The 22,714-nt window shown below is 40.7% G+C and overlaps 2 protein-coding genes across 12 annotated transcripts in view; one reads left to right on the top strand and one right to left on the bottom strand.

The window, feature by feature from the left end:
- dctn1b (dynactin 1b) overlaps positions 1-9,214 on the top strand; it is a 40,444-nt gene extending 31,230 nt beyond the window's left edge. For all 11 annotated transcript variants that reach the window (XM_068717592.1, XM_068717591.1, XM_068717590.1 and 8 more), the window contains 3 exons: positions 6,732-6,805; positions 6,900-6,989; positions 7,181-9,214. In XM_068717592.1, coding sequence (XP_068573693.1) covers positions 6,732-6,805; positions 6,900-6,989; positions 7,181-7,318 — 302 coding nt within the window. In that variant the 3' untranslated portion in view covers positions 7,319-9,214. The remainder of the gene's footprint in view (positions 1-6,731; positions 6,806-6,899; positions 6,990-7,180) is intronic.
- On the bottom strand, positions 9,208-21,796 carry alms1 (ALMS1 centrosome and basal body associated protein). Its single transcript, XM_068717581.1, has 18 exons — positions 21,730-21,796; positions 20,313-20,487; positions 20,085-20,205; positions 18,101-19,967; positions 17,780-17,939; positions 16,521-17,624; positions 16,310-16,425; positions 14,901-15,942; positions 14,543-14,662; positions 13,744-13,899; positions 12,466-13,436; positions 12,201-12,318; positions 11,287-11,502; positions 10,920-11,161; positions 10,179-10,344; positions 9,936-9,993; positions 9,669-9,768; positions 9,208-9,571 (listed from the first exon to the last, which is right to left on the bottom strand). The coding sequence occupies exons 1-18, from the start codon at positions 21,742-21,744 to the stop codon at positions 9,527-9,529; spliced, it is 6,792 nt and encodes a 2,263-aa protein (XP_068573682.1). The 5' UTR covers positions 21,745-21,796; the 3' UTR covers positions 9,208-9,526.
- Positions 21,797-22,714: the final 918 nt, after the last annotated feature.

Here is a 22,714-nt window from a genome sequence, read left to right as displayed (position 1 = left end):
TATTATGTTGAACAAAGTCAAAAAACAGTCATAGTATATTATGTCGAAAACAGTCATAGTATAGCCTGTCAAAAAAAGTGAAAAAACAGTCGTAGTATATTATGTCGAAAACAGTCATAGTATAGCATGTCGAAAAAAGTGAAAAACGGTCATAGTATATTATGTCAAAAACAGTCATAGTATAGCCTGTCGAAAAAAGTGAAAAACAGTCATAGTATAGCATGTCGAAAAAAGTGAAAAACAGTCATAGTATATTATGTCAAAAACAGTCATAGTATAGCCTGTCGAAAACAGTCATAGCATAGTCTGTCGAAAAAAGTGAAAAACAGTCATAGTATATTATGTCAAAAACAGTCATAGTATAGCATGTCAAAAAAAGTGAAAAACGGTCATAGTATAGCATGTCGAAAAAAGTGAAAACGGTCACAGTATAGCATGTCGAAAAAAGTGAAAAACGGTCATAGTATAGCATGTCGAAAAAAGGAAAAAACAGTCATAGTATATTAAGTCGAAAACAGTCATAGTATAGCCTGTCGAAAACAGTCATAGTATAGCCTGTCAAAAAAAGTGAAAAACGGTCATAGTATATTATGTCAAACAAAGTCAAAAAACAGTCAGAGTATATTATGTCAAAAACAGTCAGAGTATAGTCTGTCGAAAAAAGTGAAAAAAACAGTCAGAGTATAGCCTGTCAAAAAAAGTGAAAAACGGTCATAATATATTATGTCGAACAAAGTCAAAAAACAGTCATAGTATATTATGTCGAAAACAGTCATAGTTTTGCATGTCGAAAAAAGTGAAAAACGGTCGTAGTATAGCCTGTCAAAAAAAGTGAAAAACGGTCATAGTATAGGATGTCGAAAAAAGTGAAAATGATCTTAGTGTAGCATGTCGAAAAAAGTGAAAAACGGTCATAGTATATTGAGTCGAAAACAGTCATAGTATAGCATGTCGAAAAAAGTGAAAAAACAGTCATAGTATATTATGTCGAAAACAGTCATAGTATAGCCTGTCAAAAAAAGTGAAAAACAGTCATAGTATAGCATGTCAAAAAAAGTGAAAAACGGTCATAGTATATTATGTCAAAAACAGTCATAGTATAGCCTGTCGAAAACAGTCATCGTAAATTATGTCGAAAAAAGTGAAAAACGGTCATAGTATAGCATGTCGAAAAAAGTGAAAAACAGTAATAGTATAGCATGTCAAAAAAAGTGAAAACGATCTTAGTATAGCATGTCGAAAAAAGTGAAAAACGATCATAGTATAGTCTGTCGAAAAAAGTGAAAACAGTCATCGTATATTAAGTCGAAAACAGTCATAGTATAGCCTGTCGAAAACAGTCATAGTATAGCCTGTCAAAAAAAGTGAAAAACGGTCATAGTATAGCATGTCGAAAAAAGTGAAAAACAGTCATAGCATAGTCTGTCGAAAAAAGTGAAAAAAACAGTCATAGTATAGCATGTCAAAAAAAGTGAAAAACAGTCATAGTATATTATGTCAAAAACAGTCATAGTATAGCATGTCAAAAAAAGTGAAAAACGGTCATAGTATAGCATGTCGAAAAAAGTGAAAACGGTCACAGTATAGCATGTCGAAAAAAGTGAAAAACGGTCATAGTATAGCATGTCGAAAACAGTCATAGTATAGCCTGTCGAAAAAAGTGAAAAACGGTCATAGTATAGCATGTCGAAAAAAGGAAAAAACAGTCATAGTATATTAAGTCGAAAACAGTCATAGTATAGCATGTCGAAAAAAGTGAAAAAACAGTCATAGTATATTATGTTGAAAACAGTCATAGTATAGCCTGTCGAAAACAGTCATAGTATAGCCTGTCAAAAAAAGTGAAAACGGTCATAGTATAGCATGTCGAAAAAAGTGAAAAACGGTCATAGTATAGCATGTCGAAAAAAGTGAAAAACAGTCATAGTATAGCATGTCGAAAAAGTGAAAAACGGTCATAGTATATTATGTCAAAAACAGTCATAGTATAGCCTGTCGAAAAAAGTGAAAAACGGTCATAATATATTATGTCGAACAAAGTCAAAAAACAGTCATAGTATATTATGTCGAAAACAGTCATAGTATAGCCTGTCAAAAAAAGTGAAAAAACAGTCGTAGTATATTATGTCGAAAACAGTCATAGTATAGCATGTCGAAAAAAGTGAAAAACGGTCATAGTATATTATGTCAAAAACAGTCATAGTATAGCCTGTCGAAAAAAGTGAAAAACAGTCATAGTATAGCATGTCGAAAAAAGTGAAAAACAGTCATAGTATATTATGTCAAAAACAGTCATAGTATAGCCTGTCGAAAACAGTCATAGCATAGTCTGTCGAAAAAAGTGAAAAAAACAGTCATAGTATAGCATGTCAAAAAAAGTGAAAAACAGTCATAGTATATTATGTCAAAAACAGTCATAGTATAGCATGTCAAAAAAAGTGAAAAACGGTCATAGTATAGCATGTCGAAAAAAGTGAAAACGGTCACAGTATAGCATGTCGAAAAAAGTGAAAAACGGTCATAGTATAGCATGTCGAAAAAAGGAAAAAACAGTCATAGTATATTAAGTCGAAAACAGTCATAGTATAGCCTGTCGAAAACAGTCATAGTATAGCCTGTCAAAAAAAGTGAAAAACGGTCATAGTATATTATGTCGAACAAAGTCAAAAAACAGTCATAGTATATTATGTCGAAAACAGTCACAGTATAGCCTGTCGAAAAAAGTGAAAAACGGTCATAGTATATTATGTCGAACAAAGTCAAAAAACAGTCAGAGTATATTATGTCAAAAACAGTCAGAGTATAGCCTGTCAAAAAAAGTGAAAAACGGTCATAATATATTATGTCGAACAAAGTCAAAAAACAGTCATAGTATATTATGTCGAAAACAGTCATAGTGTAGCATGTCGAAAAAAGTGAAAACAGTCATAGTATATCAAGTCGAAAACAGTCATAGTATAGCCTGTCAAAAAAAGTGAAAAACGGTCATAGTATAGGATGTCGAAAAAAGTGAAAATGATCTTAGTGTAGCATGTCGAAAAAAGTGAAAAACGGTCATAGTATATTGAGTCGAAAACAGTCATAGTATAGCATGTCGAAAAAAGTGAAAAAACAGTCATAGTATATTATGTCGAAAACAGTCATAGTATAGCCTGTCAAAAAAAGTGAAAAACAGTCACAGTATAGCATGTCAAAAAAAGTGAAAAACAGTCATAGTATAGCATGTCAAAAAAAGTGAAAAACGGTCATAGTATATTAAGTCGAAACAAGTCATAGTATAATATGTCGAAAACAGTCATAGTATAGCCTGTCGAAAAAAGTGAAAAACGGTCATAGTATATTATGTCGAACAAAGTCATAGTATAATATGTCGAAAACAGTCATAGTATAGTCTGTCGAAAAAAGTGAAAACAGTCATAGTATAGCATGTCGAAAAAAGTGAAAAAACAGTCATCGTATATTAAGTCGAAAACAGTCATAGTATAGCCTGTCAAAAAAAGTGAAAAACGGTCATAGTATAGCATGTCGAAAAAAGGAAAAAACAGTCATAGTATATTAAGTCGAAAACAGTCATAGTATAGCCTGTCGAAAACAGTCATAGTATAGCCTGTCAAAAAAAGTGAAAAACGGTCATAGTATAGCATGTCGAAAAAAGTGAAAAACAGTCATAGTATAGCCTGTCAAAAAAAGTGAAAAACGGTCATAGTATAGCATGTCGAAAAAAGGAAAAAACAGTCATAGTATATTAAGTCGAAAACAGTCATAGTATAGCCTGTCGAAAACAGTCATAGTATAGCCTGTCAAAAAAAGTGAAAAACGGTCATAGTATAGCATGTCGAAAAAAGTGAAAAACAGTCATAGTATAGCCTGTCAAAAAAAGTGAAAAACGGTCATAGTATAGCATGTCGAAAACAGTCATAGTATAGCCTGTCGAAAAAATTGAAAAACAGTCATAGTATAGCATGTCGAAAAAAGGAAAAAACAGTCATAGTATATTAAGTCGAAAACAGTCATCGTATAGCCTGTCGAAAAAAGTGAAAAACGGTCATAGTATAGCATGTCAAAAACAGTCATAGTATAGTCTGTCAAAAAAAGTGAAAAACGGTCATAGTATAGCATGTCGAAAAAAGGAAAAAACAGTCATAGTATATTAAGTCGAAAACAGTCATAGTATAGCCTGTCGAAAACAGTCATAGTATAGCCTGTCAAAAAAAGTGAAAAAACAGTCGTAGTATATTAAGTCGAAACAAGTCATAGTATAATATGTCGAAAACAGTCATAGTATAGCCTGTCGAAAACAGTCATAGTATAGCCTGTCGAAAAAAGTGAAAAACAGTCATAGTATAGACTGTCAAAAAAAGTGAAAAACGGTCATAGTATAGCATGTCGAAAAAAGTGAAAAACAGTCATAGTATATTAAGTCGAAAACAGTCATAGTATAGCCTGTCGAAAAAAGTGAAAAACAGTCATAGTATAGCCTGTGGGAAACAGTCATAGTATACTATGTCGAAAACAGTCAGAGTGTATTATGTCAAAAACAGTCATAGTATAGTCTGTCAAAAAAAGTGAAAAACGATCATTGTATAGCATGTCGAAAAAAGGAAAAAACAGTCATAATATAGCATGTCGAAAAAAGTGAAAAACGGTCATAGTATAGCATGTCAAAAAAAGTGAAAAACGGTCATCGTATAGCATGTCGAAAAAAGGAAAAAACAGTCATAGTATATTAAGTCGAAAACAGTCATAGTATAGCATGTCGAAAAAAGTGAAAAAACAGTCATAGTATATTATGTTGAAAACAGTCATAGTATAGCCTGTCGAAAAAAGTGAAAAACGGTCATAGTATAGCATGTCAAAAAAAGTGAAAAACGGTCATAATATATTATGTCGAACAAAGTCCAAAAACAGTCATAGTATATTATGTCGAAAACAGTCATAATATAGCATGTCGAAAAAAGTGAAAAACGGTCGTAGTATAGCCTGTCAAAAAAAGTGAAAAACAGTCATAGTATAGCATGTCAAAAAAAGTGAAAAACAGTCATAGTATAGCATGTCGAAAAAAGTGAAAAACGGCCATAGTATATTATGTCGAACAAAGTCAAAAAACAGTCATAGTATATTATGTCAAAAACAGTCATAGTATAGCCTGTCGAAAACAGTCATCGTATATTATGTCGAAAAAAGTGAAAAACGGTCATAGTATAGCATGTCGAAAAAAGTGAAAAACAGTCATAGTATAGCATGTCGAAAAAAGTGAAAAACTGTCATAGTATATTATGTCAAAAACAGTCATAGTATAGCCTGTCGAAAAAAGTGAAAAACGGTCATAATATATTATGTCGAAAAAAGTGAAAAACAGTCATAGTATATTATGTCAAAAACAGTCATAGTATAGCCTGTCGAAAACAGTCATAGCATAGTCTGTCGAAAAAAGTGAAAAAAACAGTCATAGTATAGCATGTCAAAAAAAGTGAAAAACAGTCATAGTATATTATGTCAAAAACAGTCATAGTATAGCATGTCAAAAAAAGTGAAAAACGGTCATAATATAGCATGTCGAAAAAAGTGAAAACGGTCTAAGTATAGCATGTCGAAAAAAGTGAAAAACTGTCATAGTATAGCATTTCAAAAAAAGTGAAAAACGGTCATAGTATAGCATGTCGAAAAAAGTGAAAAACGGTCATAGTATAGCATGTCGAAAAAAGTGAAAAACGGTCATAGTATATTAAGTCGAAAACAGTCATAGTATAGCATGTCGAAAAAAGTGAAAAAACAGTCATAGTATATTATGTCAAAAACAGTCATAGTGTAGCCTGTCAAAAAAAGTCATAGTATAGCATGTCGAAAAAAGTGAAAAACAGTCATAGTATATTATGTCAAAAACAGTCATAGTATAGCATGTCAAAAAAAGTGAAAAACGGTCATAGTATAGCATGTCGAAAAAAGTGAAAACGGTCACAGTATAGCATGTCGAAAAAAGTGAAAAACAGTCATAGTATATTATGTCAAAAACAGTCATAGTATATTATGTCGAAAACAGTCATTGTATAGCCTGTCGAAAACAGTCATAGTATAGCCTGTCAAAAAAAGTGAAAAACGGTCATAGTATAGCATGTCGAAAAAAGTGAAAACGGTCTTAGTATAGCATGTCGAAAAAAGTGAAAACGGTCACAGTATAGCATGTCGAAAAAAGTGAAAAACGGTCATAGTATAGCATGTCGAAAAAAGTGAAAAACAGTCACAGTATAGCATGTCGAAAAAAGTGAAAACGGTCACAGTATAGCATGTCGAAAAAAGGAAAAAACAGTCATAGTATATTATGTCGAACAAAGTCAAAAAACAGTCATAGTATAGCATGTCAAAAAAAGTCATTAAAAAGTCATAGTATAGCATATCGAACAAAAGGGCTTTCATTTTTAAATGCTACATCAAAATGTCCTGGTTGTCTCTATACTACGACTTTTTTATGACTTTTTTCGACATACTATACTATCACTGTTTCCGACTGTTGTGCACAAAAAAAGTCATAGTGTAGTTTGTTGTAAAAAAGTATCATTAAAATGTCATTAAAAGTCATAGTATAGTCTTTCTTAAAAAATGTCAAAAAGATGCCATTGTATGGTATGTTGTAAAACGTCATAGTGTAGTATGACTTTCATTGCACACTATACCATGAGATTTTGTAAACATTGACACTCTAACATGACTCTATGCTCAAATTTGTGCTGCAGTGACCCCTGGTGCTCAGCTCCTGGAACAGACGGCTAGATTACAGTCCCTCAGCGACACTCTGGGCAGACTGAAGGTAAGCACGCCTTTCAAATACTCCCCTTACAGGCTGATTCACCAACAGTTCAAATGTCCTCCTCACTCCTCCTCTTTCCTCTCCACTCGGTCAGGACGAAGTAGCTGAGCACGTCGTCCACCAGCATCCTGGAGCGCGAGTCTCGTCTGATTTTGCGACGTTTCCTTCAACCTTGTTTGTTAAGGTAAGAGCTTCAGATGCACCTGTTAAACAAATGTTATCAAGCATCTACTGTCTCCCTACCTGCTATCATTCATCTCGTTTTTCCTTTTATCAAGAAAGCTCAGTCAGATGTCTTCAAAAACAGAGCAGGGAAGCAGAAGTGAAAAGGATCTTACCACAATCCACCATGTTGAACCCTTTTCTTGTGTTTAGGCGAAGGAGGAGAAGCAGGGCGACACGGTGCTGGTGGGTCGGGTCATGGTGCCGTGTAACCGCGGCCAGGAGCAGGTCCATCGCCTCGTCCTGTCACAGTCTCAGCTGCAGAGAGTTCACAGTCTGCTGCAGACCTAAACTTCACCTGAGATCCTGCCTGCTGCACCAACACAACAACACCACCATTACCACCACCACCACCACTCAACAGCTAAATGATCTTTATTTGAAATGCAAGTTGATCTGTGACAGTCAGGGCTGTAGTTTGAGACCACTTTGGATTTTGGTTAGTCGACCGATTATTCAATCTAGAGACAACTGTGATTGTTTTACTCAAAATTGCCAATCATTCAATGATAACAGCCCCCTAAATTTAAGAATTTGCTGCTTTTCTTTGTCTTTTAAAACACTAAACTGAAAATCATTAGGGGTTCAAAAGAAATCTGAAGATGCCACTCACTCAAAACTTTGTTAAATTGGAACATTTCATTGTTTTTTAGCATTTTATTGACAAAGCAATTAATTTAAAAATATATATTATTAATTGTTATCACTAATTGTAGACCTAACTACAGTTGTTAATTTCTAAAATATAAGATCAGGAAAAAGGCATATTAATTTAGTGGTATACACTTCTACAGAGTTAAACGACCACCATCAAATATTATAGTTTCTTTCCTGGAAAACTTCCCAATGAACTTGGTTTTCAAAGTGATTTGGACTAGACGTCCGTTACTCCACTACAGCCCTGAATACTGTAAATTAAAGACCGGGTGAGGCTACATTTAGTTTGATGAGATACTTGTAACTGCTGCATGCTGCCCAGATTCACAGATTGTTTTTGCTGTCGAGTAGAATATGTATGAAGCTCCTCTTTGACCCCGGTGTGGAACCTTCACATTGTGGCTTATAGTCGGCCAGAGCGTTTCTATGTTACACTGTTAAAGCTCCACAGTATTAGAGGGATCATGACTGTGTGTTGTGTTTTTAAACAGGTGTCACTGTTGTGTGCTCCCATTTTTTATAACTTAACTGTCTAAAGGGAAAGAAGGATCACGTGATTTAGAAATGATTTGTCCATTTTAAAGTCGTGGATATTTGACTGCGGTTTGATCAAAAAGAGACTTTTTTTGCACATATTTCAAGTCCCGAGTGACCGACGAAAACCACAGAGAAGGAAATGCTGCACAGTCGCTCTACTCGGATGTGACTTTAATTCACTGATGTTTTAATGACAAAATGATTTTAGCAATGAAGTCAACATGCAAGCAAACTCCAGAATGTGTCGAGGGTTTAGTATTTAGCTCTGTGGTTTGATTAAAGCCGCACAGAACAAAAGGAACATCTGATTAACCTCGAGGGATTTACTGTGTAAAACGCGGATAAAATGATTTTGCTTTTGCAGATATTTTCATGTTTTATTTAAAAACTCAAATGAAGCGTTGTATGGTTTAAATTGTTTAGTATTTATTACACTCGGCGTCTACTTTTACATGCTGGGTATAAATGACACGCTGGTTGTATTGGTCACGTTACTGAATTACAAAACAACCTTTTGTTCTGCTGAGACTCCTGCTGCTGTTTCAAACGTCGTCCGAGCCTTAAGCCTGCAGAGAGCCTGGTGGTGAAGAGCGGTCACCTGCCTTACGTTTCCTTTGTTTAGACCAAACCTCGTTCTGCGCAAAACTACATCTTTGCCAAAGAATCGTTGTTTCTCTTCACCACGTTTGCCATGGCTGATTTTAAAAAGAAGTTTCATTATTAATCCATGCTAATTGTTTCATTATTGATTGGTTTAGACTACGTTTACACAGTATTGTCACAACTTGAAGTTTTATTTTACAATTAATTTAATTAATGGACATCTACATAACTGTAGCTTAAGAGGGAAAATGCAGATATTTATTTATTCATTATGTTATTTATCTGTGATGTGCTGATTCAGCAGCTTGTCTAACTTGTCTTACCTTTTCCCTCGTGTGGCTTCCTGCTCTTGCACAACCAATAACCGATCAATAAAGACATTAAAGCCAGTGTGTCTTTGTCAGCCTTCACTGTCTTCATTCAAAATGTGGAATTTAGAGAAAATGTTAAAAGAAACTGTTTATTTTTTTTTAAATTAAAACACATTTTCAAGTTTTAACGGATTAAAACAAGTAGAAAAAGGTCAAAACATTTATCCAATGATTCTACTTTTCTACATAATATTTCAAATATCAACTAAAACATATAAATAAAAACTATTTTTTTAGTTAAGTTAGGTAGTTTTGTTATAAAAAATGTAAAAAACGCCTTCACATCACTGATTTAATCTGCAGTAAAAAAGAGGTTCACTGGTCTGTTTGATCACTGCCACGCTGCTCTTCTGCCCAGGATGTGGTTAGTGATCCTCTGAAAGAGAACAACAGGAACCAGCTGTTAAAGAAAACGTGTCAGGTGATTTATTTTTTGTAGGGTTTGTGAATGAGAGCAGCGGTTCGTGTCGTACCTTGTTGTAGAGTTGAGCGTTCAGCCGGTAAGATCGATACTCTGCTTTTCTTCTTTCCTCGTCTCTCCTCCGCTGCACCTCTGGGAGAGTCTCATAAATCCTGGTGAAGAGGCAAAAAGTTAGCAAGAGCCAAACTTAATATTCTGCAACATCTGAGTCAAACAACAGTACTGCAGCACCAGTTGTACTTTGATCACAACACTCATAATACCTAAACCTTTAAGACAACGGCTGCATTTGAAATGTCATTAGATTAGAAAACCTTACTGTTTGGATCTCTGTATCATCTCTTTTCTGGGAACAGCCCTCCTGAGCAGAGCGGTGCCTTAACACACGTATAAAAGAAGAAGTCATCAGTCCAGCTTTAGAAAGAACACATTCAAACATGTGCAAAGACTGTAAGGAGCCTCAGTTCAGGCAGTCCGTACACTAGAAATAGAGAGCTGAAGTATCCGGTGGGTGTGACGATACAAACGGCACATTTCCCTCCTGGTGTTTGTCGTCGGTTACCTGCAGGCTTCTGGAACCTCCCTGGTCCTCCCGGCCGGCTGAAGAGTTCGTCTCTCTCTCTGCTGAAGACTTCCTGGAGCTTCCTCTCCTCCGCCTGCAGAGCCAAGCGCTTCACCCTCCACCTGGACTGAGAGATGAACTCTGGACGACGCGTCTCCAGAGCTTCCTGCAGGGTTGGAGAGGAACAGTAATGTTTTCAAAAACACACAAAAAAAAAAGGATCAATAATAAAGAGATTTGAATAAAAACATAAAATCATATCAGGACTCCCAACAGTTTATCTTAAAGGCAGTGAAAAGTTATGTTTTCTCAATCAGCTTCTTCCTTTAATAAGTGATTGTTATTCTACATTAACAGTTTTCAACCAAAGTTAGAAGTTTAGGTTGTTTCACATGAAAGCTCTGAGTTCAGTTGGGAGGAAGTGAAACTCGGCAACAAGTGGTTTGTTTTTGACTGTTAAACGATTAATAAATAATACCTAAAATTGTTTCTTTTACTTTAATTGTTTATATATTTAAAGGTACTCTGATATTCAGAGCATTAATATGGCATAGTGAAGACATAGTGGAGTAATGTCTACCTAAGCAGAGAGACTCTCCCTCTGTGTGATGTAATCCAGCTTCTCTGTGATCTGTTTACTCAGCCGGGTCGGCACAAACAACATGTTCCGCTCTCACTTGTTAAATGTACAAATAAAGAGCCTGTTCGGCGATGTTCTGTGAAGAAAAAAGACAAACCAACCTGAAGAGAGACACGAGCCAGACCCGAGGACATCGTTTTGGGTCTTGGATCTAAATCGGGTTCAGCGTGTTCGTTTCTGTCCTCGTGGACTTGTCTCTGACTCAGCGGTTCTCTCCATGGATTCATTCTGCTGTGCGGTTCAAACCAGGCGGTGCTCGGCCTCCATGTCGACTCCTCCTCTGGACGGTTCTCCTTCCTCGCCTCTGACCTCAGGTCTTCAGCAGGGATGAACCAGGAAACACCTGGAAAGGACCAGGGGAATTCAAACCAGACAAATCAATAACAATATTTAGTTTTACTGTTTACATTTGTGCAATAATACAACAATAGCTGAGAGCACAGACACCGAATCTGTAGTCTGACGTACCTTCAGGGAAGGTCTTTGGTGGGCTTCTCTTGCTCTTTCTCTGTTTTTGTGACCCCTGACTCTTAGAGGGGCTCCTCTTCCCTCCAGAGGAGATCTGGTGGGACGTTCTGGTGTCACCAGGCGAAGGGAACGTGGTTCCAACATCTCTTGTGTGGCGTTGAGTCCCATTTACATTGATGTCATTATAATGTAAAGCTGATTCATGTGCATTTCCTCCTGTAAATAAACAAATTACTTGACTCATTCTTCCATCATAAAAGGAACAAGTAACTCTAGAATTGCAATAATTTGTTTTCTTTTACAAATAAAAAGTCAGCTTCCAAACTGTTCGAGAGGAATAGTGTTGTAGCCTTAGCATGCTAAAGCTAATGAGTTTCTTCAACTGAGTTTATTGTATCTTTTAGAGTCGAGTCAGCCCAATAAATGTTTACGTAGCTCAGACCCGTCGAGTCCAGAGAACGAATAATTTGTCACGCTGCCAAAAATAATTAGTGTGAAAAGTGTGAATGTGATGAACTGAATAAAGAATTTGTTGTTAATTAAACTGGACAACCAACACTAATGTGGCGCTTGGTAAAATAAAGTTTTGATTTTACAAGAAGACTCTGTTGGTACGTTTGGGAACGACTCTAAAAGTGTTTCGTATCTTCAAATACTCTTTTAATATCCCGCGTTGGAAAATGTTTGGTCGTCTTATATCCGGGCCAACACAATAATAATAATAATAATAATAATAATAATATGTGACATTTTAACACAAATGTATTTCGCTTCTCTCTATTGGTGACTGAGGAAACGCATCAGTAATTTATCATGAACAGACATATTTAGCACTGTGTGATGGGTCTCTCTTGGTAAAAAACAAAAAAAACATAAGAAATATACAAGTCACTTCAGCAAACGCTCTCACTGACCTGCCTGGACGCCTCTGCTGACCAGTTTAACAGCCTTCTTGGCTGTCAGAGTCCTGGAGGCGCCGCGGTGAGACGCTAGGTTGTCAGTGCTGGTAGATGTTGTGGAATCAGCAGCAACCTGAAGGCCAATGAAATGACAAACATTTAGACAAATAGATTGAAGGGTGATGACCAAATAGAGCTGTGTTTATCATAGATATGATTATCCTTATACATCTGGAGTTAAATTAGCTTTTTACGGTCGATTATATGCAGAAATACTTACTATGGATTCATCAGTGGTCTCTGAAAGTGTGATGAGGTGAGGTGGCTCTTTGTGTCTTCCTCTCCTCTGTTCCCTCCCTTCTTTCTGCTTGTTGATGGTGTTGTACAGTTTACTGAGGCTGGAGCTCGACGTCAGGTGCCGGACTCGGTGGGCGCCGAAGACTCGGATCAGCCGCGCCGTGTCCACGGTGGACACCGAGCCAGAGACGGTGGACAAGGTCTCCGACTCGTCTCTGTCAGCGGGACAGAGGCGCTGATTCCGGGAGGAGCCCTGAGAGAAGCCGGAGGTGAAGGAGTCGCGACTGTCCTCGTCTGCAGGTTGAGACGTTTCCTCTCCCTGGAGCCTCTGCGTCCCGGCCTGAAGAGGGACGGGAGGTTCGCCGTGGACCTTTCTACCTCCTCTGACGTTCCTCTCCATTCCTCTGGCCTCACAGCCCACGCTCCTCTTCACCTCTCCATCATCCTCTCCCCTCCTCCCCCCCGGCTTTTCTTCTTGTACTCCCGACATGTTTGTATCCCTGGTGCTATGAATGAGGCGGGACAGGCGTTCTAGCCGCTCAAGCAGTAACGCCTCTCTGTCGCTGGTTGGTCGGGACTCCTCCAGGCTCCACCGATCACAGAACCTCTCCCACAGCTGGTCCAGAATGCTGCTGCTCTGCCGGGCAGCAGGGTGAGCGAGGTGAGGGTCCCTCCTCTCCCGGTCTCGCTCCCCTCCTGCCTTGGGGGCGGAGCTTTGGTCCATGTGATGGCCCGCCTTGTCGTAGTCCACATGAAGTGGCTGAAATCTCACGCGGCTTCGCTCTGGTAGATCATAACTCAGGAACTGCACTGGACTGGTCCCCTGGTGTCTCTTTGAGGCTTCCTGGTTGCTCGATAAAGACAATCTGGAAAAGGCAACCGATCCCTGAGAGGACGGCTTTGGAGCTTGAGACCCAGCTGTTTGTGAGGTTCCATCTGTTGATACAGAGGCACCTGTGAGGAGAGAGCGAGATAACAGGTGTTACTATAACATTCAGTTTTCTAAATAATATATATGTATTACTCTTTGCCTTATCTACCAAAGAAACATATTGAAAAACAAAGCAAAGCTGTGTAAGCAGAAGCACACATAAGTGCGATTTACATTTTAAATGTTTCTGCTGTTTTGATGTAATTCAACCAAATTAACAAATTAACAATTCAGGTTTTTTTTGCAATTTATCTACAGATGACTCTTGTTTCACGGACGCATGTAACACAACAGAAGTGACCGAGTATGCGTCCCGTGTCTTCAGCTCACCTCTGTGTCCCGGCTCGTGCATCCTGACGGTGGCCGTCTTCAGCCTCTTGCTGTAGATGCCCTCCGAGTGTCTGATGGTGACTCCGCGGTCCAACCCAGCGTCTCTGTGTCCGAGGACCTCGCTGCTGAAGCGGGGGGGCACGGCGTCGTCTGAGCCTGGGCAGAATTTTAAAAAAAAAGTGGCCTTTCACATCGTGGCGCTACTAGAACAAGACTGTCCTCATTTCTGAGATGACAGATGAATAACGCCGCAGGAAAAGTGACCAAAATTCGTCCTTTCTTTAGCTAGCAATGAGCCAAAGATGTTTAAAGATATGGAGTCTGCAGTCCCCTCTCTCCCTCCGTCTCTCTGTGGGGCCCCTGCTCTGCCTTTGTCTCACTCAGCCCCTGAACATGAATAATGAATGCACTGCCTGGTGTATGTTACAATAGACCAGCTGCTCCCCATACAGGCACTGGGGAAAAGAGAGCAGAGCACTCCTCATTTAACAGTTTAATTCTCTGGATTTAATAAACTCATTTCATTAACCTTTTTTTACTATTTGATATGAGTTCAGTTTGCTGCAAGATGCAAGAATCAGTCAGGATATTTCTCAAAAGTAATTTGTCTTCAGCCCCCTTGTAGGCCCCTCACTTATTTCCTCTATCAGACAACATTAGCCTCATATTTTAATGCCTTTTCCATCATCTGTGATTTGAAAATTCAGACTTCCACACAGTCAGACTGACTTTAAGTCAGTTATGGGGCGGAAATGCAACCGATGTTCTCTGTGACCTCCTGTATTTGAGAGGAGTGTACCTGTGTGAGAGCTCTCCATGGTGGTGTCAGAAGGGTCGGTGGAGGAGACGTCGGCTTCTGTTTGCGGGACGTAGAAAAGCTCCTCACTTCCACGAGGTTTATACGGTAACAGAACAGGCACTGTTGAAAGAACATACAGTCAACTTCACCAACCACAGAAAATCGAGAACAAAGACATGTTGACAACTTATGATCTAATTTTGCTAAGAATGCAGCATCAGAACATGCAGCCTCATAGAAGCAAATATCATAAAACACAAATAAATTACACAGTATGTTCTCATCCATCCTCTAGTTTAGAACTCAATAACTGGAGGTAAGTATTTACCATACACTGTACATTTCACAACAAGCCTACCTGGTGTTTCAGCAGTGAACGGTCTTGGAGACACAACAGCTCTGTGACACGGTGTGAAGCATTGTGTAGATGTGGAGGTCATCCGTCCCTGAGGAACGGCGGTTTTGAACAAGGCGGACGTCTCGGCTCTTTCAGGCACCCGCCGTCTCACTGGTTCTCTGGTGTCGTACCACTCTGGTGGACTGGACAAACCGACACCTTCGTCCGGACTGCTGGCAGCAGAGGACGAGTGTCTGAGGGGGACGAATTCTTTACGTGGCAGCTCTGTAACGGCGTCAATGTGACTGGAGTGGACAGCGGTGGCCGGGCTGTGATCAGTGGCTTTGGGGGACGGAGTGAGATGGACATGCGAGACGTGACCCGTCCCTGCTGCGCGTTCAGATGTGGATGAACCTGTGGCCTGTTCAGCTTCATGACTAACACCAGAAACAGAGCTATCCTGGACGGATAACTCGTCATCTCGCCTGAAAGACTGCGTGTTGTCCTCTCTACCTAAACCCAGTGAGGGTGGGGGAGGGTCTTCCAGCTGGCCTCCCACGGTGTCTTGTCTCTTCTGATTCCCTGGCGCTGACAGAGGAGTCAGGTTACTGCTCGGTTCAAAGACCAATGCCAGCTCCCTGGCTGCCTCATCTTCTTCATCCGTGGAACGGAGAAGCACCCGGTTAACTTTAGGGTGTTCGGCGGCTCCCGTGGAGAGCTCGGCCAGGTGGAGCGGCTCTGGCGCTGGACTGAGGGGAGGTGACGTGGATGGAGAGGGGGAGGTGGAGCGCCTGTGGGTGGTGATAGATGTGAGAGGCTGAGGGTTTGTCCTAGCGAGGGTTACCCCTTCTCTGGCTGCGATCTCACGTATCTGAGCCTCTAGATCCGGGCGAAGAGGGTTTTGAAGCTGCACACTGGAGCCAGAGAGCTCTATGCGGAGGCCCTGCAGCGTCTGGCTGTTACCCAGAGGAGCGAGTGTCTCTGCTTGCTGAGGTGGATCCTGCCCCTTTAGGCCTCTAACACTGGATGCTGCACTGCTCTCTGTATCTGTGCTCCCCAGACTCTGAGAGGAGAAGAAGAAAAACAAGAACTGTGAGACCAAGCAAGGTCCTAGTTTATGTTATCCAGGGAACTCATTCATGAGCTGCAAAGAAAAAAAACCTTTTGCACTGCAAAATTGCTCAGGAAACATTTTTAATTAATATTTCCAAAAGTCTGACATGCATCTGTTGACACAACATGCCTGCCACACAAGTTACCTTCAGCCTGAGACGTGAACTGTCCAGAGATTGTCAATATTCAAAAGATTTAAAAGGGAAATGCATGAGAAAATGAACATTAGTTATTGTTAGTTTACAGTACTTTATAGATGATGAGACGGATTGCTGTGAGATTGTGGAATGATAAGGAGCTCTTCATCGGTGGTTTACCTTTATGGGGTGTTTTAACAGAAGCTCTCTCTTGATCTCTTCAATCCTCTTTCTGTCTTCTTTGTCCAACTCCAGAGTCTCACACTGCTGTCCTGATATCTTCAGCTTAATCCACTCTGCAACATGCAAACTTTTATGCTTGTGCAGATGATTTGTTTGAAACGTTTAATCGGGATGTTTAAAGTGTAAAATAAGGTGTGAATCCTCTTACCTCTGGCTTTGCTCTCCTCTTGGTCAGTGACGCTGGGCGTACTGGACACCATCGTAGCTGGAGATTCACTCTGCAGCAACTTGGCCACTCTGACTGCCAGCGAGCTCTCACTGCTCCCATCGCTCATCACGCCCTGATCGGCGTCCTCGAAGGTGAGCGAGGAGGGGCCGCTCTGCACGGGGCCTTCCAGAGAAGTCTGTTTGTCCTCCTCTGTGTCTGCAGGAGTAGATGTGAGCTGTTGTGTGCTCAAAACCGGTGGAGTCGTGACGACTGGTGGCCGTGGGGGGACTGTGTTGTCAGGGGGAGCAGCGCTGCAGCCCTCGGGCTCCGCCCGCCGGGCTGATTGGGAGAGGACAACGGACGGCCCTGAACCTCTACCAACAGCGCCATCTTGTGTTCCTCTGTATGCACCTGCTGCCGGCGCAGTCACAAGAGCTTGTGTGGATGAATTATTAGGTTGCCCCAGTGAAGTCATACTCTCTTGACCAATGGAGCCTTCTCTCAGTTTCTCTGAGGTCAGCATGGAGTCGGACGAGGACGTGGCCCACAGTAGAGAGGGGTGAGGTCTGGGATCCTCTGTGGCAGAGGAGAAGGAGTCCTGGAGCCCGCTGGTCTTCTTCCTCTGTGAGAGGAAGATGTCATCATCGGAGAGCAGACGGGGCCTTGCAGGGGAGGCTGAGGAGGCCTCAGAAGACCCAGCAGATAACGCGTTCTCCGCCTGAGAGAGGAGTTTACGGATCTCCAACAAGGCCGTGGAGCCAACAATAGAAAGTTCAGCATTTTGCTCCAAACTATGGCTCGATTGCAAGGGAGACTCCGAGTCAAACCTGTCTCCTAGCTGGATGGTATTCTGGCTGCTGGCTAAGCTGCTGTCCATGTGCTGTTGCTGGGTAGAAGGATAAGAGTCTTCATCAGGCAGGGAGGAGGGTGCCAGTCTGGGTTCAGTCTGAAGAGCTTCTATATCTGAAGAAGGAGAAACCCGCCTGGTCCAGTCTGGGACAGAAACACCGGGACCAAGACTGTCCAGGCTCAACGATATGGATATACTGGAGTCCACTGACAGAATGCTGGACCTTGAGAACTGTCCTTTATGGGGACTGCCACCTGAAAATACAATAATTTACCAATTAACAGTTAGTAAATTGATCTTTAAGTGGAAAATATGAAAATTGGTTTGGACTGGTCAGATTTGTATGGCCCGTCTTCAAATACAGTATAAATAAAAAAAATTCTCTTTAGAATGTCTGTTGCAAAAGTACCTTCAGAGGTCTGGGTGCTCTTGGTTGGTGTTGCAACTGATCCCTGAGTTGTACAGAGATCAGTGGGAGAGAATTCAGGCTCTCTGATTGGCCCTCTGGGTGCGAACGGAGTTAAAATTGTCGAGGGAGATTGGTCAATACCCAGGTTACGCAGATACAACTGCAAGAAAAGAAATACAGAACATATCAGAATCAGGTACAAATCTACACATTTATCTCTGAAACTGTATTTGAATTAACAACTATATAAGTTTCCAGTCTTAAACATATTTTTAAAAGATCCTATGCTTGTTTATCAAGGATTTTCAGTTTTTTAATTACCGGAATTCTCTCTTCGATGTTGAGCTCTCGTGGTCTGGGCAGAGGTGGTGGCGTAGATAGCTTTGAGGTCCAGTACGGCGCGTAGTTATCCACCTCCAGGCTGACAACAGAAGACGCTCCGATGGAAGTTCCCAATTTAAGTCCACTGTTGTAACTACCTTGGGAACTTGAGAGCGTCAAATCTGACACATCACTGAAATGGCCGAGGCTCATGCGAGGCGAAGGTTGACCTGTGGCGCTTGGCTGACGATGGACACCATCGTGACTCTGACTGCTCTCTTCTTCTGCAGGTCTGTTTTTCTGCTGATCTTTCTGGACCGACATGACAACGGTGCTGAGAGAGGATTGGGACTGTGACCTGCCGAAGGGGGAGGCAGAGGGTCTCGTTGCAGACCCAGTGTTATCTTTGTCACTTGGAGCACTGCCCACCGCCTCCCCTCTTCTTGTAGGTGAGCCAGAGGGAGCAGTGGAGGAGCTCTGTGTGACATCCTGATTGACAGCACTTGAAACAGCCGGCTGTTCTAAACTCCTCACCTGCTGACTCAGGATGTGATTCGGGGGCTCCGATAACGCATCGTGAGCTTTCGTTTTAGGAGAGATGCCAGAAAGCCCTTGTTGTGCCAAGCTATCAAATAGTGACGTCTTGCCTGAACTCTGATTTGCCCTCCAAGCGTCTACTTTCTGCATATAGTTGAGACTTGGGAGAGACTGGACTTTTGTAGAGGTAGCTTCCTCTTGGCTCTGATTTGCTTTGTCTGGGGGATGGACATCAGCCATAGGAACATCTGGCTGTGGAGACATCCCCGTGTTTGACTGATAAGAGTTATCTTTATTAGATTCTATGGCAGAGAGTTGCCCTAATTTAGCCTTGCCACTAGATTTGGGTGGAGCTTTAAAAACTCCCGGAGTGGACTGAGACTGTGGAAGGAAACCCAGGTAGGACCCATCGATCCCTGTTTGGTTCCCTGTGAACCAGAGCTCTTGCTCTCTGTGACCCCGTTCGACTCCTGCTGAAAACGCTCCGGTCCACTGCAGGCCACCCAAATTTGTTCTGGTCCCACTCTGCTTGCCTTCAGACGTCACTGTGGGATATGGTGATGTAGGACTTTTCCTCTGTTGGTTTTTAGATCCAGCTTCACGGCTGCTGCACCTCTCCACCTCAGACAGCAGCTCTCTGTGTAACACGTCACTGCTGTCATCGGGTTTAGTGCTACGGGACCCCATAGTGATGTTACAGACCTCAGACGACAAGGTTCCTGATTGGTCAGGGTATAAATCTTTGTCGGGTTGTTGTGTCTGCTGCTGGGGAAGAGAAGCTTCACCCGGAGGACCTTCTCTTCTAACCATGCTTTGGTCAGTGGCCGGTTTACAAACTTTAGCGCTTTTAGATTCTTCGGTATAAGATGCAGCGGCCTTCACAGAGGTCTCCGAGGTGGAGGAAACAGCACTACTGCTGCTGCTTGGCATGCCAATATCTTTCTGAAGGAGTTCCAGAAGATGCTGGGCAGGAATATGCTTACTCAGAAAGAATGTCTCATCTTCAGCAGCCTCTCCCACTGGCTTATCTGGAGGGTCAGTTAGCGTCTCAAAGTCCTTCTCTCTGCTACTGGCATCATCTCTGGATGGTACTCCCTGACCGTCAGTGGTGGTAATCGGCGGGGAGTGAACAGTTTCCTCTCGTCTGCCTTCGTTTATCAGTGACAAACTGTGCTGGGAAAGAGAGCAGCAGCTGCTCACTCCTTCAGACAGGATGGTGGCCTGGGCCAAAGGGTGCTGGGACAGTGAACCACACTCAGAGGCCCGAGAGGTGCGATCCTGGGGTGGAATGTGAAATCTCTCTGATGCCATGGAAATGTCAGGGAACGCCCTTTAAAAAAAATGAATAAATACATTTTAAAACGTCTGAACAACCAAATGATATGTTACAGAAATGTATGTCCACAGAACCAATAATTGTCTTTCAATACATTTATTTATTTTTTACCTCAAAGGGGCAAATTCGTTGTCACTTTGTTGGAATAAAGAATATTCGGTGAAGTTGTGTTCCACTCCAGAGTTTGACGGCAACAGTGAAAGGGCTGGAGACAGATTACTGTCCTGGAACTCTGATGATAACGAAAATCCTGAATGTCACTCACAGGCATCGTAAACAGAGTTAAAAATTAATTTTGAGTGATTGGGTGAAATTCATTGTTTTATTCAATGTACATACCTGGCTGTGAAGAGCGCTCCCATGGCTGCTGAAGCTCCCACCCATCTGTTTCCAGCCTGGGCTGCCTCTGGTCCTGACTGCCACGTCTATGACTTTGAGCTCCTGGTTGATTTAAGGATGTTTGTCCAACACACTGACTCACATCTTCATCTGCTGGCAATTGAGGAGGTTCCCTCTGTGAACCAAAATAACCAAACACAGTGACTCGCTATTACTGTCCTCTTTTGCCCTTTAACACAGCTTATGAACAAGTTTCTCTGGAGGCTTAAAACAACAAATGCTGGTAACGACTCTGTAGCCTCTAGAGTTGGTGGTGGAGAGGAGCTGCACAGACTGTGATTCATCCTGAAAAATGTCTCACACCACCTCCACAACCTGTTGGTCAAACCTTCAACAAAAAATGTATTGGACTTATTTGTCACACAAGGAACACAACAAGAAGGCATCCCTCCCAGCTGCCATCACTTTGTATAAAGGTCCCCTCTGTGTTGGGACTTGGTTGCTCCTCTGTCAATTAAAACCTCAGCTTTTTAACAAGGAGAAGCTGCTCATCTGGATACTGTAATGTTTTACTATGTTGGTCTATTCTGTAACACAACATCATTGCATGTCAGTCCATCCTGGAAGAGGGATATCTGCTCTGTTGCTCTTCCATTTTTTACCCTTTTAAAAGGTTTTTTTTCAATATTTGAATCAAGGGTCGAAGGATAGAGGGTGTGACGCTGTACAGATTGGAAAGCCATTTGAAGAAATATTGTGTTATTTTGCTATATAAATATGTATGTATGGTAAAATAATGTAAACATTTCATGGGACATTATTGCTTATGCAAATGAGCAGCATTTGCAACACACCTGCTTGTTTGTGTTCATCACATCCTGCAGTGCAGTTTTTGAACAATTATGTTGTTGTTCTTGTAATTCCACTGATTAGCTTACCTCTTAAACATTTGTAACTTTCCCATGAGAAGTTTAACATTACTTTATTTATCAGATATAGTTGAGAAGCATTGCAAAAAGTTAGCTATGGGTAACAGGTTGGTTAGCTTGTCGAGAGACATGCTCTGTATGACCTGCACACACATTGCTAACATTAGCAACTCACATCCAAGTAACAGCCAGTCATCGACCATCAGTACTAACGATGGAAACGCAATATAATGTCTGACAATTAGGTTTTAAAGGAGAAGTAACGTTGGGTAGAATGTCTGTTATGCAGAGGATTACTTTGCTAGCTAGCTAACTAACTAATAACTCAGCCAAGTTAGCAGTTAGCTAACTAGCTAATAACAACGGCCAGCGTTGTTTAAACGTTGACGTTAGCCACGTTTCTCCGGGTGTAATCGACACGGACAACACAAAATGCTGCAAAACCCTAATGTTCGCAACAGGAATGAAGTTAAAGCTTTGCAAATTACCGCTGGGGGTTCCATGTTGTTGTCGTCCTCCTGCTCGTATCCAAGAAGCGTTGCTAGGAATTGAAGGGGAAAAAAAACCCGGAAACTGGAGCGGGAAGGAAGAGCGCGCGCGAGAGGGATGTGACTGATTTGAACTGAAGAAAGCAAAAGATCGTCTATTAAACAGATGGATCACTCGCGTGCGTTTAAAGAAACTTGTATCATTCCACTTCAAAATGGGTGGGAGTCCACCCCGCCCCCTTTTCAAGTTTCTGTAGTCACTGTATAATGTCATCGAATATCATTATGTTTTGTTTTGTTTTCCTGTCAATTGTTCAGTTTCTCTATTTTCCATTGTGTCTCAGAAATAAAACAGAGTTAACCATCTTCGCGTTTTGCTCCTCTCAGTATTTAAATCACAATAAGTTTGTCGTTTTGCTATGTTTCACACAGCACACATTATATATGTATATTTTGTAGTGTATTGCACAAAATAATATATTTTTGGCTGCTGGTGAAATACACTGACTTACCAACAAAATAGGAGGTATTATACAATCTCATCAGAATAAGAATCAGACTTAAAATTAGACTTAACACCTAGGACAAGGAAAGGACTGTTATGTACACAAGTACTGAAAATAAAATGATATATATATACAGTATATATATATATATATATATATATATATATATATGTGTATATATATATATATATATATATATATATGTATATATATATATATATATATATATATGTATATATATATATATATATATATATATGTATATATATATATATATATATGTATATATATATATATATATATATTATATAAAGCACCATGAATAATTAATGGATGATTATGCACAGTGTGTACATGTAAAGATTATTAAATACATACAGTGTGTAGGAATAATATTGACATTGACAAATGATATGTTCATTTTAAACAAATTGTGCATTTAAAAAATGTAAACTTATAATGTATAATGGCAGCAGTGG

Source organism: Cebidichthys violaceus, unplaced genomic scaffold, assembly GCF_023349555.1.
Source record: "Cebidichthys violaceus isolate CVI_PGR_0920_01 unplaced genomic scaffold, fCebVio1.0.p SCAF_22, whole genome shotgun sequence".
Taxonomy (NCBI): Eukaryota; Metazoa; Chordata; class Actinopteri; order Perciformes; family Stichaeidae; genus Cebidichthys; species Cebidichthys violaceus.
Note: the sequence above shows the minus strand (reverse complement) of the source record. Positions and strands in the feature narration are given on the sequence as shown.